Source organism: Pristis pectinata, chromosome 6 (genome assembly GCF_009764475.1).
Source record: "Pristis pectinata isolate sPriPec2 chromosome 6, sPriPec2.1.pri, whole genome shotgun sequence".
Lineage (NCBI taxonomy): Eukaryota > Metazoa > Chordata > Chondrichthyes > Rhinopristiformes > Pristidae > Pristis > Pristis pectinata.
This window is the reverse complement of record NC_067410.1, coordinates 95,139,960-95,158,959: the sequence shown is the minus strand read 5'-3', so window position 1 is coordinate 95,158,959 and position 19,000 is coordinate 95,139,960. Positions and strand designations below refer to the sequence as shown.

The window sequence follows — 19,000 nt, the reverse complement described above, 5'->3', positions numbered from 1 at the left end:
AGTTTCAGGCCACTCATCTACCTAGATTCAAGGACTTGTTTTGAGGAATGCATTACCGTTGCCGTTAAGTTCCTGGACTGGAATTGAAACGTTGGACTATTGACCCAGGGTTATGAGTTCAAGTGCCATTACAGAAGCTGGGGTATTTCAATTCAACAAAATAAATCTCAAATAAATGAAAAGCTAGTGGAATTTATGGTGACTATGAAGCTATCAGGTTGTTTTAAAGGATTCTTCTAGGGTTGTAGACATTTGGAATTCTGTACCCACAAAGAGCTGTGTATGTTTAGTTATCGAGCATATTCAAGGCCAAGATCAATAAGCTTATTCCTGCACCCATTTACATTACTAGCCAATTCACTAGATTGTAGTTGCCTAGTTTTGCTGGTAGGTTGTTGTGGAGTGGCACTCAAATGTGTGGTAAATGCTTAATATGGTTTAAAATTGAGAACAACTACACAGTTGATTAACCTTTTCAATCTACTGATGGCTATTATAAATAATTGAGTGCACTAAGCTGGAATAGAAAGCCTTCACTTTGTGTGATTAGGTTCCTGAGCCCAGTAGATGGCCCATTTGCTGTAATTTTATCATAAATTCATGAAATTAATTTTATTATGTAAACAAAAGCATTTCTACCTTTTCTTTTCAACCTCCTTGCATCCAGATGATAATGATGTGAGTAAGTAATTGTTAGCCAGGATATGGTGTGCAATTCAATATAGAGCTAAATGTTTCCATTAATGAATAATGTGAAGCAAATAGCTGGGTTTGTTGTAAGAGGATATTAGTTGTAATAGTGGTAAATGACTTCCTTCCTGAAATGAAGGAATTAGTAAGATTTTCAAAAAATATTGCCTTGGGAATATACAAGTACACAATTGGCTTGAATTTAGAAGATGAAGGCGCATCATATTTGAATAAACTAATGCAATTTGTTAAGGGTTAATAGATTTTAAATTAATTCGCAATAGAAGCTACATTCAGAATTAACTTTGGAAATGCAAGAAATTATTGCTTTGACATTATCGTTTGGAAGAGAGAAGGTTGTTTGTTTTAAAATAGAATTAAATATAGACTAATATATTTGTAAGTAAATTGTGAATTTATTTGTTGACCGCTGTTCCCACAGCCATGTATAATATTCAATGCACAAGTTCACTGATTTCAATCAGATCAAATTGATTTCTTGATGGGAAACAGCTGCCTGAAATCAGCAAGGCTTTATGGTATATTCTCAGATTTTAGGCTGTTTTGGTTTATTTGTGAATTGCAAAATGTTCAGTACTTGTGTCTTGTATTAAATTAGTTGTCGTTTCCAGATTCTGCTTGGGTGACATCTGAAAGAGTCTAAGTTGATACCAGTAAATAAAATTTCCACTTGAATCTTTCACTTTATTCACATTTCTGCTTACAAGATTATATATATGTGGAATCCTTGGCGTACATTTTACATCTAAATGCTGTGCTTTTCAGCCTAGCCAGATTGACAATTGTCAATACTTTTCCACTCTGATTTCAAGTCAGACGACAAAATAGTAGCACTATCCTTTGCCCATTTGTGTAATTCCTAGTTAATTCAATGCAAATAATCTTTAAAGCAAATAAGCTTGTTAACTTATTTTTGAGCAAAGTTTTATTTTAAATGTATTTAAATACATGCAGCTTTGCATTAAAAAAAATCATGTTCTTATTCAGCAGCTTTCTAGTGATAATCCAGTGAGACCCGACGGCTGTTGTGAGAAACCTCAAGTGATTTTTGTGCACAGCTTTATAAATCCCAGTATATTATGTTCAGCATTTGAAAATTATCTTAGTCCACCTTTAAAGACTGATATCACTACAATTTTATTTTGGGTGGAATCATTTGGACTCTTTATGCACTGACTTTAACAATAATATGAACTGTTCGAGGCTGTCCCTCATTCTAGAACTCTTTAAAATTTAGGTTGAGTTTTGCTGTATTACAATGTTCTTTGCAGAGTAACCAAAGGTGGATAGAAAATAATAGCAATAGCATTTATATTATTAAGTCCTGGGGATCCATTGGATTTCTAGACTATGATTCCTCAGATTCATAAAAGCTGTTCATCAAATACATATTCACAGGGCATGAGTTTCACTGGCAAGGTCTGCCCCTAATTGCCTCTGAACTGACTTTGCAATATCATTCCATGTTGCAGTGAATAATCATAGAATTTTGTCTTGAATTGGTCAGGATTGTAATTCCAAATTTTCTGTTTAGTTAGTGCACACATTTCATTGCAAGTATGTCAGGAAAACTAAGCTGTGTAACGTGGAATATCCTGTGTAAAATAATGGCCCAATCCAAGTAAGTCATATACTTGAGTCATATGCAGCAAATCGCAATTATCCATTACAATTTATAAAGCCTCTTGGTTAGATTAGCCCTATGATTGCCCACAAGTCAGGGTAGACAAGTAGTGTAATTAAGTTGGTGGCAGGGCTGCAGAGGTTAGCCTTCCCCTTAACTAGAGCAAGTTGCAGGTATTAAAATGAAGTGGTAAAGGCAAGGCACTCAATAATTCAAAGGTATAGCTAGTGAAGAAGCTTTCTTATCTTCCCCATCCCCCACTCCTCCAATACAGGAGAAGGTGCAGGAAGAAGTGAATTTTGTTATCTGTTTGAAGATTAACTAATCAATAAAAGATTTTTTCCCCTTCTTATGCAACTGATCTTTTCTCTGTTCCTTTCCTGCGACCCCGTGTCTTGCATTGTTGTGAAATAGTAGGAAGTTCACCAGCTTCTGTTGGAGTATCCTGTCAGTTTTCTATTGCTTCCTCCTCGGGGAAAAGTAACTGATTTTAATCAGTTCTTCGATTCATGATGATGGTAAACCTAGTATATCATGATGGGGAACAATTTGAGGAATAAATAACAGTTGTAAAAATGCTGGAAATATTTTAAGTTCAAACTGGTCAAATGGATCACTATTATTGCATAGATTCAAGCAAAAGCTGCAGGAATTAAATATTCATTGAGATTGATTTTGGTTGATAACTTCATCTATGTTGCTTTGACTTTCAGAATATGTTGACAAAAAAAATCACAAAATATGGGAAAATAGAATTGTGCTGCCAATACATACTATTTTGTTTTGTATTCTTCTAGCCTACTCCCAACTGGAAAACCATATTACGCCATCAAACTATTTAGGGAGTACAGAATACAAGCAGTCTCTTCCTCCGTCATCGCCAGGCAGATACTCCCCAATTACTAAAGTCGTGGGTGATGATGAAATGACCAGGTAAGATTTCATGAATTTGTAATGCAATCACAATTTTCTTAGCAACTGTAAATTAGAAAATCCATCAATGCAACCAAGTTGATTTTTTTTTGTTGGGGGTGGGAATAGGTTGAGAGACTTCCCCTTTCCAAAATGCAGTACCTTGTCCTTGTTTTCTCATTATGTGAAAGCTGTAGGCTTTGAAGAATAGCACACGGTGCTCCAGTAACTTGTTCTCAGCACAGACATTTTTTGTTTGTCAGAACAACATTAATGTTTTCAGCTTATCAGAATTTGCTCCTTTTGGAGAGGTTTTGAAGGCAGGCAGAGCTGTCAATGCACTGCTGGCTGCTCCTGTAGATGAGCGATAGGCTCTCCACCCTGAAGTATCCATAACTGTCGTGACACCTGATTGATGTTTCCTGGCTCCTGCTGGCTAATTTATTTTTTTAACACTGATCTATTGGTAACTAACTCCTATTGGTGTGTAACAGATGTTTCTACTACCTAGTTTATTTGACTGCTGGGAAATTGACTCATTCTTTCTGCATTCACAGTGACTACATTGACTCCATTTCCACAGTTTAATCACAAAATTTCTCAAAAGCCATCTGGTGAATGACTAGCAGTATCTTTTTTTTGACTTTGACTTACAATGGCAGTCCCAGCTATTATCTGAAATACTGAGCATTCTTGGAAGTAAATAATCGTTTATCCTCAATGCCACATTTGTCCTTGTCTCTTTCTCCAGTGATTGCTGATACAGCACCCAGTTGTGTCTCCAAATCTGTGGGTGAGGTTTGAGAGCAGATGGTATTTTTTAGCCCAGTTGAATGCCAGAGATTCATTAGTCACCTTAAGCATTACTTTACCCTCTCTGCAGTGTTCCTTTATTATCACAGTATCTTCAGGATGGAACTGACAATGTTAAATTCCTTTGTGTGATAATTTGCTTCCATTCTATATGCTTCTCATCTTGGCTTAAACAAGTGTCGTGTATTTGTAGTTTTTTTTATTGGTCTCCAAACTTGTCCATCTGGCTGCATTTCAGTCGCCCCAGTCCACCTCCATCTGTATTCCATTAAAAATTACAGTCTTTCACAAGAATTCTCAGCAATTCTAGGGCTTGCTAAATCCTTGACATCTATTTGATGAAGTTTTCAGTTACTTTTTTATCTTGCATAATTGTTAGTTCCTTTTATCTTTTAAAGTATATATAGTAATATCTTTAATTCCTTCAATATTTTAAAGATACTCTATAATTGCTGTTATGATGGTGTTATTTTTCAGACAGGTATAATTACTGTATTCAGAAACCTTTTGAGCTTTATTTCAAATACATCTGGCCTACTTTCCTGGTGTTTACAACATATTGTCATGAAGCCCATGGAATAGATTTTTGCCTTCACTGGGTAGTAATCTGGAATATTACATTGCCAGCCCTCAGAGTCTGTCTGATTTTCATTTCATTGATTTTGGTAGAATATCGACTGAATGATGTAACGGTTGTGTGATCTTTCCTGACAGATTATTGTGCATGCAGTGAAAACAAAAGTCTACCCATAATGTTTTGACTGAGCATCTTAGAGAATGAGTTCAAGAAATGCCATGATTTAGTTAATATGATCTCTATTACATAATATTTGCAATTGATGCATGAGTTCCTCAATTCCATCACATAGTAATTGCTGATTACCATCAGCACCCAGTGTAACAATATAATTTTCAGTTTGTTTTAATGTCTGTCCTTTTATTTATTTCAACTTGCCATAAACACCTCTGTTGGGTTACCAAACAATCTGTTGAAACCACCATCAAAACTTACTGCTACCACTTCAAATAGAAGACTTTAAAATAAATGTCCCTCACAGCGTCACTTTGTTTTGCCTTAAATTGGGTCAAAGATTCTTGATAACTGATAGCTAGTCTGCATGAGTCAGAAGCAAGTTACTTAAGCAAAGATCTATGGAGTTTCACTTCACAGCAGGTGTAATGTTGTGATCTGGTCTCAAAATCAGCTAATAAACTTAGCCCCTCCTGAAGAGTATTCTGTAATTCTTAACATGCTCCTTAATCCCTAGCTTCAGAGGTTTTCTGAAAAGCTACCTCTTGAACCGCATACTTTCCTGATCTGCAGTTTGTGGTCGGTGCCTAATCAGGTCCTCTTCAAAGTGCCTTGGTTCATTGCTGTATTAAAATAAGTGTACAAGTTATTTATGGCTGTACTAAAGAGGTGCCAGAACAAAATTGAACCTCAATATTCCCGTGAAATAGAATTGAAAATTAATTCTGCATCTATTTGCTCACTGAATTTGTGTTTTTAACACAAGCACTAATGAATAAAATTAATAATTTAAAGAAAATGGACCCAGATTCTATACTGACTGCGGTAGACTTTTGAAATTGATTTAATATTTAACCATAGCAGTGATTTTAAAAAAAACAACTTGCTTCCTCTTCAAAATTCCCATGATTTCTCATTATGCTTTTCATCTGGAAATCTCTGCCTGAGGTGTCTTGCAGCATATCTACTTAAAATCTCTTGTGGTAAATAACAGAAAACTAAAAATTCAATCCTCGGTGGAAAAGTGAAGTTTTCTGTTTGTCTTACATTAAACTAATCCGTTCAGTGCAAGAAATGCTTTGCTTGAATTTATTTCTTCAGTGCCCAAACTAGTGGGAGGGGAAAGAATGCCAAAGATCTTCTGCATTTGAAATACTCATTTCCATATACTGTCTTTTTTCAATTTCTTGCCTCGCACAAATTCCAAGAGCCAGTACACCCTTGCTATTTTTCTCAAAGGGTAGTTTGAGTCTTCTATTCAGCAGAACCAATTGCTGACATCAAAAGCTCACCATGTTGAAGGGTATTGAGGGCAGATCTCCATCTTTGAATGAAATATTGACTGATGATCAACTTGGGGGGTAGCTTGTGTATTTGCTCCACATCGGCAAATTGCCTCCAAAACGAAATGCTGTCCTTCATTCCCCTTGCAATAAAGTACAAAAATAAGGTTGGCTGCAGCTGTGCAGGATTTTGGTCACAATACATCGAGACTGCTGTGTGCAGTTGGTCTCATTATTTTAAAAAGGGATATATTTGCCTTTGAGGCAGTCCAGTGAATGTTCACTACCTTGATTTTCTGGGATCAAGCAGTTGCTGTGAGAAATCATTAAGCAGATTAGACCTCTATGGAGTTCAGAAAAATGAGAGGTGATCTTATGGGGGAATGTTAACCTTATTGAAACATGGTGGGTTGGGGGTTTGAGGAAGGAGCTTGTTAGTAGATACTGACAGATATTTCCTTTGGTGTAGGAACCTAGAGATAGTAATTGTATGCCACCTTGCTGCTACTTCTGGTAGGTGTGGATATGCAGGATTGCCAATGCAGGAATCTGGTACATTGAAAGTAGTGATCTTATACATATGGCTAAGTTGGACCATTGCTTGATTTATCTGTGAGACAGCTGCCCCAAATAAAGTACAAGCCAATTGATGTTCAAGAAAGCTTTGCAGAATCGCCTGGCCTGGGCATGCCTTGTTGTTTCTGTATTCCGGAGCTATTTGAATGCTGGCTATCTGTGTGGATTTATGCTCATTTAGTCATAAATTGATTGTAACAAAGTGACTTGGTTATTTCAGATGACAATTCAGCAGTAACACTGCTGAGTGTCTGGATTTTAACCCAACCAGATAGCAATGGCAGATTCTTTCATGAAAAACATTTATGAGCCAAATGGAGTTTTACATCAATTCAATTTCATGGTTTGTCATTTATGATAAATAGCTTTTTAGTCCAGATTACTTAAATAATTGAAGTTAAATTTTCCTCCTCCGGTGGTGCGATTTAAACTTTCTAGATTATGAGTTGATGATGTTGGATTACTAGTCTAGTAAATGATAACTCAGCTGGGGCGTGGAGGTTGGATTGGGAGAGGAGTGGGGTAGGAAATGAAGAATTCTAAATGGCTTTCCTCCCATTTTGTTCATTTTCCATGTATATGACAACAGAATAAATTATTAACAACGTCCTACTCCTTCAAAAAAGCTAACATTGCCAACTATCCCATATTATTCTTTCCATCTTAGCCTCTTTTTAAAAACAAAATTGCATCTGCTCCTCCTCCTCCTGATAACATAGCAGGAGGAAAGCAAGAAGTGGCAGTATACACTTAATAGAAAGGTACTAAAGTGTAAGAATGAACAGAGACCTGGGAGTCCAAATGTAGTGGGGCAAGTCTTGTGGGGAGATGTTGGCAGTTCTGCGCAGAACTGCTGGCATTTCTCCAAGTGCCAATAAGCAGGATTCCAGTGAGAAGGCGGAAGTCCCAAACTTGCTGGCTGATCTTCACAGGCAATTTTCTGTCTCCATTCTGATGCTGGGCTCCTTGTGCATTCCAGCAGCAGAGCGCAGACTTGCAACATCACATCAGGCCTTGCCCTGAGAAATCTGCTCACTGAACTTGTAATTAGACTTGGCATAGAAATAACTATTTTCCTCACTTGAATGGAAAGGAACAGCTGTCTAGGAGCAAGGTAAGTATTTGAAACTTGCAGTTTTTACGATTGAGCAAATTTAATACTTTTAATTATTTAAAGATTTAAGTGTTTTACTTTAAGGATTTTAATTTTAGTTATTTTAGAATTTTTTGGGTATTTTTAAATGAGTCATTCAGAAGCAGTTTCTGACTGGTTTAACAGCTGTTGTTTTCTGGAGCTGTTTCCTGAGTAATTTGTTCTGGTTCTCCCATGTAATGGTGTTATGTCATTGCAAGGCCCCGCATTGCCAGTGAGTATTGAGCAGGCTTGGGAGAGCAAATTGAACTTAGAACATGGAACACTATAGCACAATACAGGCCCTTTGACCCACAATGTTGTACCAACATTTTGTCTTGCTCTAAGATCTATCTAACCCTTCCCTCCCACATCGCCCCCCATTTCTCTATCATTCATATGTCTATCTAAGAGTCTCTTAAATGTCCGTAATGTATCTGCCCCCACGACCTCTGCCGACAGTGTGTTCCACGCACCCACCACTCTGTGTAAAACAAAAAGAACTTACCCCTAACATCCCCTTTATATCTTCCTCCAATCACCTTAAAATTATTTTCCCTCATGTTAGCCATTGTCGCCCTGGGAAAAAGTCTCTGACTGTCCACTCGATCTATGCCTCTTATCATCTTGTACACAATTGAATAGAGGATCCAGATAAGGCAAGTTTGTTTTTAAAACAGAACTGTTATAACCACATCCAACCCTTCCAGCTTTATTTTGTGATTCTCGAGAGGCCCACTCCCAGTTTGAAAACCTGTACTGAAGAACATATGGCAGAGGAAGGTGGACAGGAGTTGCAGAGAGATTTCAAATAATGGAATTGTTCCTCCTGGGGAGGGACTGAAGTTATTTAAATCATGATATAATCAATCAGGAAAGACCATTTTCTTTTTTTTCTTTTTTGCTGTTCAGTAATGACAGGTCATCAGTTCAAAATTACCATTAAATATGAGGGGAGAGGTTGAAGGAATATCTTTGCCAAGCAGATAGTTGGAGCTTGGAATGTTTTGTGGGCGGTTATAGCAGAGAATATTAAAGCACTTAAGCAAACGTAGAATAACAATTTGAAATGGAAGATGGTGCAAAGCTGTAGGAGAGCAAAGTGGTGTCATTACTATCAGACTGCTCCTGCAGAAAGCTGGCCTTGACATTATGCAGTATTCCATATAGTAGCTTGTAACTTTGAGTAGTATAGAAAACCGTGGAATTATATTTAACCAAGTTATCCATTAAATCTATCCATCATTCTAAAATTTGTTATAACTAGTATTCTAATTCCCAGTGAAAAATGCTTGTGGGCTGGTGTAAATTTAGCAATGGGATATGTTAGACATTCCATTAAGTATTCTCCAATAATGTACTCCAAAGGGATGAAGCAAAAGATCATTTTCTATATATTCAACAACTATATTTTAGCTGTTTTGAAAATATGAAGCACATCTTCTGACTTGCACTCCAAAGAATTTCAAAAATGTGTTCATTCACCAGTCTCTGCAAAAGCTCATTCTGATATTCAAACATAGCAACAGCTGTTAACCTTTTAGGGAATCGAATCTTTTTTTTTCTTAAATTCATGAATTCCTTCTTGAATACTCCTGAGTGTACTTGGAAGAGTACATAATAATGGATAATTAAAAATAATAATTTTAACATTTTATAGTCCATTACCATCAACACTTGGCTATTTACAGTTAATGATACCTTGTCATCTGTGCATTTCAAAATAAATGTCTTGTTAAAATTGGTTCTGTACTTGGACCATCAGCTTGATTGGGATAAGAATCCAGTAAATCAGTTGAACTGGTTATGGGGTTAGAAGTTGTATGTGTAGATTGCAGTGCACTGGTTTTAATACACACTTGTAGATAAGTAATAATGAAGGATGAGTTTATGAGGTCAAGGGTCAAGAGTAGACCAGTCACTCACTTAAGGCTGTTCAGCCTTCAGAGCTCATGTCTGATCTGAGTCTTGGGTCCACCTAATTGGTATTGCTTCTTATCCCTCAGTACATGTACTCTACACTTAGAGAGTTCAGTTAAAAATTTCATTTAACCAAGTGTCCATTGTCTTTTGGGAAATTGTGTTCTGGGCTCTTCTGCAGACTTTTATTTGTAATACTGCTTCCTGGTAGTGGTAGAAGTTTAAATACAAAATTACACTGAAGAACAGTCCCACCATTAGGCCACGTAGATATTAAGCTATTTGCATTTCTATAGCACAATTGCTGTGATAACAAACTAAACTTGACACTGGGGTAATATTATCTGACAGTTCTTGGCTGAAATCCTAAAAATTGTCTGGAATTAGAAGACTGTTATCTGCATTTAATGTGAATGGAGAGCTTCAAATGTAGTTTTTGGATGGGGTCATAATTTGGAAGACAGCTAGATATAAGGCAAAATGTTCCTTTTCAAGTAATCAAACACATCAAGAAGTTGTACAGTGATCATGCTGGTTGAAAAATAACAAGGATCTATTGACCCAGGCAGATGAGGATTAGGAGTGGTCACGAACGCATCAGATTTGACTTGCTGACCTTTATCACACTGTCTAAAAAATCACCACACAGTCTGGGATGCATACTTTAATACTTTTTTTTAAACATGATTATTAATCATTGCATGTAATTGCTTTCCAACAAAGCTTCTTGGATACAATTTCATTCTGATGTTTTAAATGAGAGCATGAACAATGCCGTTCTGGTGGTATCAAAGTTTTTTTTAGTGTGGTCTGTTGATGGTGTCTTGACTACCTTTAATGACAGTTTGTTATAAGGGGCATCATTGCCCTGCCACTGTTAAACATTTTGTCTTTTAATCAAATAATAAATGTAATCAAATAATAAATTTAATTGATTATATTTTTCTTTTGTGATCTGATGACGAGCCTTTGACCCAAAACATAACTCTGTTTCAATTTCCACAGGTGCTGCTTGACCTGCTGAAAATTTACAGCATTTTCTGTTTTTATTTCCAGCATCTTTTTTTGTTATTTTTCACTTAATTTTCTTTGACTGCCATTCTCAGCTACTTTGCTGTAATATATGCAGCAGTCTCTGTTATTCTCAAATGATTTTCTTCATATAAGATTTTTATAATGTACTTCATGGCCAAAGGATATAGTAAAATAGAACAAAGAAGACCTGTGCCAGATGCCAGGTTGATTACAGAATGTTCAGAGGGAAAGGAAAAAAATGAGGGCATAAGAAAAGTCTAGCAATATACATAACGTGAAATCCAAAGTATTCTATAGGCATGTGATCAGTAAAAGAGATCAGAAACCAAAAAGGAAGTTTACTCATGAAGGCAGAGAGCGTGACTGAAGTACAAAGTGAGTACATCAATCATCAAGGAAGATGATGTTGCTCAAGACTTGGCAAAGAAAAATATAATTGAGTTTCTGGATGTTCTAAAAATTGATGAGGAGGTACATGAAAGGCTAGAGAAATGCAAGAGACTGTAGATGAAAACATCAGTTGAACTTCCACTAGAGTTTTTGCTTTCTCAAAAAAAGATAAGGCTGATTTTCTTTATCTCTTTGTCCTTTGGAATTTGGATGCCAAAGTCATCTTGGTTATTTTCATTCAGCAGCAACATGATAGGACTCACCAATGATATCAATGACACCTGCAAGTTTTCATTTGTGAATTTCCTCTCTCATTGTCAGTTTCTGGCTGGGTCCTTCAATGGGGAACATGTGGCTTGAAGCTAGCTGAGCAGCCATTCAAATTAAAGAGTTCTCACAATCCAAACCTGGAAATAAAAAGCTAATTTTAGAACTCGCTGGTACCAACATAAAAAAATGGAAGATCAAAATATAGTAAGGTTGCATAAATTTTAAATTAAATATGTGGTATCTTGAAATATTGGGCTCGAAACTGCTGGGAAATGCTGGCATTTCATTTGAAACTTCCAACATTGCTCAGCACAAGTGCCTCAGTTCAGGATTCCCATAAACAGGTTTGTTATCTCTTTTAACTGAGCTTGAGTGACTGCTTTTCCTTGGTGATTCTTTGATTACATTCTGACATTAGAATCCACATAAAGCATCTGCCCATTGAATCTGTGGCATATTCATAGAACATTACAGCACCGTACGGGCCCTTCGGCCCACAATGTTGTGCTGACACTTTATCCTGCTCCAAGATCTATCTAACCATTCCCTTCCACATAGCCCTCCATTTCTCTATCATTCATGTGGCTATCTAAGTCTCTTAAATGTCCCTAATGTATCTGCCTCCACAACTTCTGCCGGCAGTGCATTCCACGCACCCACCACTCTCTGTGTAAAACAAAAACCTACCCTGACATCCCCCTTATATTCGACCAGACTATGCCAGGAACAGCAAATCCATTCACTTGAATAGAGAGGAATGACTTGAAGAAGGGAATTAGGCAATTTACAGTTCTTTTAATGTAGTGATTGAGTTTATTTGAGTAGGTTTCTTTTGAGAGTTTTTACCAATTTCATTTTTCTAAATCTTTAATTATTTGAAAAAGCATTAATGGACTGTTAATCGATTTGTATCTTTTTGAATTTTGGGTAAATTCAATGTCATTGAATACCAAGAAAGCTCAGCAGTCAGCTTCTTATGGAGATGTGGCTCAGCTTGTGGTTGGGACTTAACCTGCTGTGATTTTTTTTCTCTGTTGCTTCAGGGATGGCCTCGTTCTAGCTCCACTTTCCTACCCCCCATCCATCACCACCATTGCCACCCCCCTCCCGTCCATTTGTGTTCAGCTTAGTATTGCTGCTGCATGGGTTCTTGTCACTTTGTATCTAAACTGCTTTGGGCACTACATCAGCACTGGCAGATCTGGAGAAAATGTGTATATTCTCTGGAACTTCATGTCCTTTAGCAGATACTAGGATTAATCAAACAGAGTACTAGAAATAGATCTCTTCTTTCTCTCCTGCACCAAGTAGAAAGTGTTTTTTTAAGAGAGAGTGGATTATCACATCACTATTGTCTGCTTTTGTGTAATGTTCTCTGAAAGCTAGCACATTTGAAAACCAATAGTTGTAATTATGTCAAACAAAATTCAAAAAGGAATTTTACAAAAAGAAAGATGAATTAGAGCCATCTGAATTTCTTATCCATTCATAGGAATACCCTGCCCATTTAATTGTCATCCTGGTTTAATTGTAGAATTCCCACCCATTGTTTGACTGCAAGAAGAGTCAATTTATCATGCTAATAGTAATGTCTTTTTTTCTTTACACAATGGGAAAATGTGCATCTGTTGACTGAGTTGAACCTTTTGTTGCGTTGTTTATTAACCTTGGATTTCTGATGGCTCCAGTAAACAAGATCCTCAATAACAACACCGTGTTATACATTTGTGTGACAGTTCTATTCAAGGCAAGGGAGTGATTAATTTCTGGGCTCTGTGTATCAATTTCTGATTGGATCAGAGAGTGTTTCTCTTTACTGAGGTGATGTTGCTCTGGCAAGCTGTTGGTGTTTTTTTTGTCCATTTGGATGTGTGGAGATTCTAAGTTGTAATTGATTTTTTTCAGCATTATGCCTATTGAGAGATATTTTCCTTACAGCCAGTATAGTGAGTCCGTCCATTGTTTGATTCCAGGAAGAGCCATTTAATGCACATCTGGGATGTGATATTTAGCATCTTTGGATCTAACCTGTATAGTTTAACCAGCTAGAGCAGTTTGACTGCTAGAGCAGAAAGATTCAACCAATAGTTGTAATAATGTCAAACAAAATTCAAAAAGGAATTTTACAAAAGGGAAGGTGAATTAAAGTCATCTAAATTTCTTATCCATTCATAGAAATACCCTTCCTGTTTTATTGCCCTCCTGGTTTAATTGTAGAGCTCAACCAAAGGAGAAGGAACGGAGATTGTTGCTCAGAGAGGTACCTCCCCTTGCATGCTTGTAATAAAGTTTTGAGCCAAGCAATTGTGGTGTTGTGATATTTGGGAGCAGTAAAATTCATGTTGACTTTCCAATGCGGTTCCATGAAATAGCTGCACTTAGATTAATGTCTCATCCAAAGAAACAATTCTGAGATCTCGTTTCCTTTCTCAGGTTGACTTTGACAATTCTGCGTCATTATTTTGAGGTGGACAATAGAGGAATTATCCCAGCTATCCTGGCAAATAACCCTTCTACCCTTGCACCACGTCCAGTGGCTATGTTGTTAATGAGAGCTTGCCAGGGTACAAATAGATTGCTGTGTTTCCTATATTACAACAGTGCTTACACTTCAAAAGTACTTCTGTGGCTATAAAAGTGCTTTAGAACATCTGAGAGAAAAATGAAATGTCCGATATAAATGCAAGACTGTATTTATCTTGTTGCAGGAGCACTACATCTAGGATGCAGGCAGGTAATCTGTCTGTCCACACTGAAAGATTATCTTTATGAATAAGCCAACATGTTCTTTTGTGAGCTCTCTGTGCACAATTGTGAATTGCAGTGTTAGGAGTTCTGCCCTGTACAACTAACTACATACAGTATGTGATTGTATCTAGGCAGGGAGTCATCTAACTATATGAAGGTGAAACTCATCAGCCTGTTTGCTCTGCTTTAATTTAATTGTGCTGTTTGTGAAATTTTGATTTAAAACAACTGGCAGAGAAGTTGCTTTGGCTGATTATATATAAAATGAATATAACCAGTAAAACTTCCAAGAGGCAATTGGTGCATATCCCGTGGAAAGCACCATTCCTTCACAATTTGTGTTTGTCTAAATATTGCAGCAGGATAAATGTGTATTTATGCACACATTTATATGAGTAGATGAATTTAGGTATTTTGTGTAATGTTTGTGGCTTCCTCAAATGTAAGCCTTTGTTGCTACTGGAAAACTACCAAAGAATATATTACATGTGTGAAGAATATAAGATAAATGTAGGATTATCATGCACACTTCATAAGACAATAGATGTTTTACATTTTGGCTTGCTGCCAGATGTTTCTTTCCCTTGATGACGAGCACTGCTGTCAAGTGCCCTCATACCTGATGAATGCTAGTGTGACCTTGATTATGGACACTGGAGGAATGTACAGGGTCAGATTTGCTTTACATTTATTTTAATTTGCTCTCCTTACAAAAAAAAATACTTGAACCACTCCCTTTTCCCTAAATAACAGAAGAATAATTATTTTGTTAAACTATATAGCACAGGCTTGTTAAAAGGCAGCAAGTTTTCAAAAGATATTTGCTAATTTTAAACTTTTGACTCAGTTCATAAGAAAGACAACATTTTACTAATATTTTTAATGACGAATTTAGCCCAGTATCAGTAATATAGGTTGCATGTGAATTTGGAGCAATCACATTAAATGTTGACTAGCCACAGGCTACAGTGGAGTAGATGCACTCAGTGGACCATAGTTGGCAAAATAGAAATATTTTAAAAAATTTGTTCATGAGCTGTGGCTGTATTTGGCAAGGCCAGGAATTACAAACCTGGTGAAGGGTGCACTCCAAGACACTTCCATTTACTTGGGAGATGAGATTCCAGAACCTTGGCTCAGCGGCTATGAAGAAACAAAGATACATTTCCAGATTAGGAACATAAGAAAACAAGAAATAGGAGCAGGAGTAGGCCATTGGGCCCGTTGACCCTGCTCCGCCATTCAATAAGATCATGGCTGATCTGGCCGTGGACTCAGCTCCACCTTCCTGCCTTTTCCCTATAACCCTTAATTTTCCTACTAAACAAAAATCTATCTATGTCTTAAATTAATTAGGCAGCCTCCACTACTTCCCAGGGCAGCGAATTCCACAGATTCACTACACTCAGGGAAAAGCAGTTCCTCATCATCTCTGTCCTAAACCTACTCCCCCAAATCTTGAGGCTATGTCCCCTAGTTCTAGTCTCAAGGAGAGTGTTGCATCTTAGAAGTAGCTTATGAAGGGGTGTGGTTCATAGAAATAACCTAACCGCCTCAATATGTGGAACCACTTTAATGTTATCATACTTTCCCTGATCGTGACTTCTGCCTTTTTGATGCAGTTATGAGAAAATTAAAAAACACAGCAATTTTATAAATTCAGAGTCTGGAGTCAGACAGCTCACCATGTCCACGTTAACCATCAAGTACCTATCTACAGTGATCCCGTTTACCAGCACTTTGCCCAAGTCTTTTATGCCTTGGTGATTCATCTGGATACTACTAAAGTATTATGAGAGTACCTGCCTCCATCACTCACAGGCAGTGTGTTCCAGAGTCCTACCACCTTCTGGGAGAAAATGTTCTTCCTCAGATCCCCTGTAAGTCTCTTACTCTTGACCCGAAGTGTAAGCCTTCTAGTCTTAGATCTCTGCTTTGGGGAGAAGTTTTGTTTAATGAGCCTACCTATGTCACCCCATCAGGACCCCCTCTGGCCTTTTCTGCTGCAAGGGAAACAAACCCAGCCTATTCAATCTGTCCTATTATCTGAAACACTCCATCCTGGGCAACATCCTGGTTGATCTCCCCTGCCACCTCTCTAGTGCAATCAAGTCCTTTATCTATAGTGTGGCAACCAGAACTGTACCTAGGACTCCATTGTAGCCCAACCAGTGTTTTACAAAGTTGTACCATAACCTCTTAGTTTTTATATTCTGTGCCCCAGTGAATGTAGGTAAATATGCTCTATGCTGCTTTCACCACAACCACGTTCAGGGATCCTTGGACTTGTACACCAAGAGATCTTTCTTAATTCTCCTAAGGGCCCTACCATTCATTGTATATTTTCTGCCCTTATTGGTCCTTTCCAAAGTGCATCACCCCAAACCTGTCAGCATTAAATTGTGTAAGGCCATTGCTCTGCACATTTTACCAATATTTTTTCAGGCCTTTGAGCCAACTGAGTCAGCATCAACTATCAAGCCCCATGTACAGTAGTCTTACAATAGTCCCATTTTATTCTCCCCACATTCCTATCAACTCACCCCAGATTCCCCCCCCCCCACTTCAGGACAACTTAGAGCAGCCAATTAACATGCTAACCATGTGTTTGTGACATGCAAGGAAACTGGGGCAGCCAGAGGAAATGCATGCTGTCACAGGGAGAGCATGCTGGCATCAGAGGTCAGTATTGAAACTGGGTCACTGGGACTGTCAGTGCTTTATCAATCTTGGGATCATTTTTTCGAAATATGTTGAAATGCATACTGGCTCTTTACACCATTGGATGTAACCAGTTTTACCATCTTTTTTTGAAGCCTAAATCTTTTGACTACTGCAAAGATGTCAAGAAATGTTGCATACTGTACCTCACTTGGGTTCATATGAAAATCATGAGTACCCCCCCCCCAATCAGAAACTGGACCTTTTTGTGCATTACAGATCCAGAGTCTTTGTGCCAAAAGTGCAGCCCTGTATTGTGTTATCTGTGGCCCGTCTACAGGTGATGTACGTCTTCATAAGCAACTCATCTTTTCAATACGATATTTATCGTATGTATGAAAACAAATCCACAAAGTGGTTAATTCAATGCTGCAGTGAAAATACTTAACTGTTTATTTTGCTGTGTAATTCAGGATTAACCCCAAGACCAGGATTATACTACTTTTTTGCATTCTTGTTTATTTTTAATGCGGACATGAACTAAAAAGCTTTGGGAATAATTCAGGTCATGCAATCTATTTGATGGAAAATGCAGAAGATTAGATTTAGTGCACTTTAAAGATAGAACCACCATAAAGATACTTGGAATCATTTGGTATACCATTGCTTCTAATTTATTATCCCTAAATCATATTCCAGTAAATTATATTACAGTGAATCATAATCTCTACTGAATAAATAGAATATGGCAAATTTATCTCTCCCTCCCCCCCCCCCACCCCCAAGTACAACTTTCTAAAACTTTTAACTTCAAAATCATAATCTGTTTGCTGTAAAGAGCTGAACTGTATGGGCCTAAAACATCCCAATCTGTATTGGTTTGGCCATTCTGATCCAGGGCAGTGGGAGGGATGACATAATTGGGCTTCCAGCTTCTCTAATTTCCGAGGTTATAAATCAATTGCAGTACTCCACCACAAATGGCTAACCAACATGAATATATCTATATGTGGTTGTACAGGATTGACTCTAATGCTCCATATTGTTGGGTAACCTCTTGGCAGAAGTATTATTAAGCAGTAGAGGAAATACCAAATTGTGCAAGCTACCCAGAGAAGAGGTCTTTCCAAGGAGACCCAAAACTAAAGCCACATGCATGGGGAAAGGAAATGATCCTGTGGTGCTGTGTGAAATGAATTTTGTGTCTTCTGAATACGCAAAAAAACAGACCAGATATTACTCATTGGCTGAGTAACTGGCTATTCCCAGGGTAGTTGATGCATGCATTGACGGCTCTGGCACATTCCCTTTAGGTGCCACAGCACATGTTCTTTACAGTCACTAGGGTTAATTTGTTAAGGCATCTGTCCTTGTAACTGTGACCTGCATGCTGACATCTGTATTATACTGAGATTATTCAAGTGAAGGTGAAGCAAAATATTTAACTATTCCTTGCAAATGTAGAAATGAGTTCAAAAGAAATGTTAATACTGGCACATGGTAAATATTGTGATGGGCAGAATGCTACACTTTATTGCTGCATTGGCTTTGCAGGTGTGATTTATGTTGAGTAAAGTGTAGAGTTTGGCTCTGATGTTTGGCAGTCTACCTGTTTTCAGTGAGGCACGTGTGTATTGTATATTCAGTTTGAGCTGCGCAGTGTGTGCGTTCATATTTATTGCTGTTTGACTGCTTAAAGTGGGTATGTAGATACAAAATACAGGTAATAACTACAGATTGTTCCATTGAACCCACATTTTGTACTTAGTAGAAAGCATATGTTATGGTGGATGAAGAGCATTGTTAGAATTTGTTGGGTTAGAGATGCACTCAGTAATTTAGTGAAGGATAAGCTTGGAGATGAGCCCATAGACGAAGACAGCTGTACAATGGTGCTTGATTTTGTTGCCAGGTCAACCCATTTACTGATTCAAAGCAAAGCTTCCTTTTTATCTATTTATAGGACTGCAATTGATTTGATACAGGACTGTACTCTTGGTTGTTTTTGTCTGCTATTTAACTACAAAGCCTCTTATTAAGTCATTTCAAGGCACTTTCAAATTGGTAATGCTAACTTTCCTGATTTTGAGTGGTCATGTAAATCAGAAATGGACTCAGCTTTTCACACATTCAGACTGATGAACTTTTAACCTCAACGACATCTGCGGCCTTGG

At 37.5% G+C, this 19,000-nt stretch overlaps 1 protein-coding gene across 14 annotated transcripts in view; it reads left to right on the top strand.

Moving 5' to 3' along the window:
- The window catches only part of LOC127571818 (disks large homolog 1-like), a 339,770-nt gene that overhangs the window by 249,413 nt on the left and 71,357 nt on the right, over positions 1-19,000 (top strand). For all 14 annotated transcript variants that reach the window (XM_052018549.1, XM_052018544.1, XM_052018548.1 and 11 more), the window contains one exon: positions 3,133-3,268. In XM_052018549.1, coding sequence (XP_051874509.1) covers positions 3,133-3,268 — 136 coding nt within the window. The remainder of the gene's footprint in view (positions 1-3,132; positions 3,269-19,000) is intronic.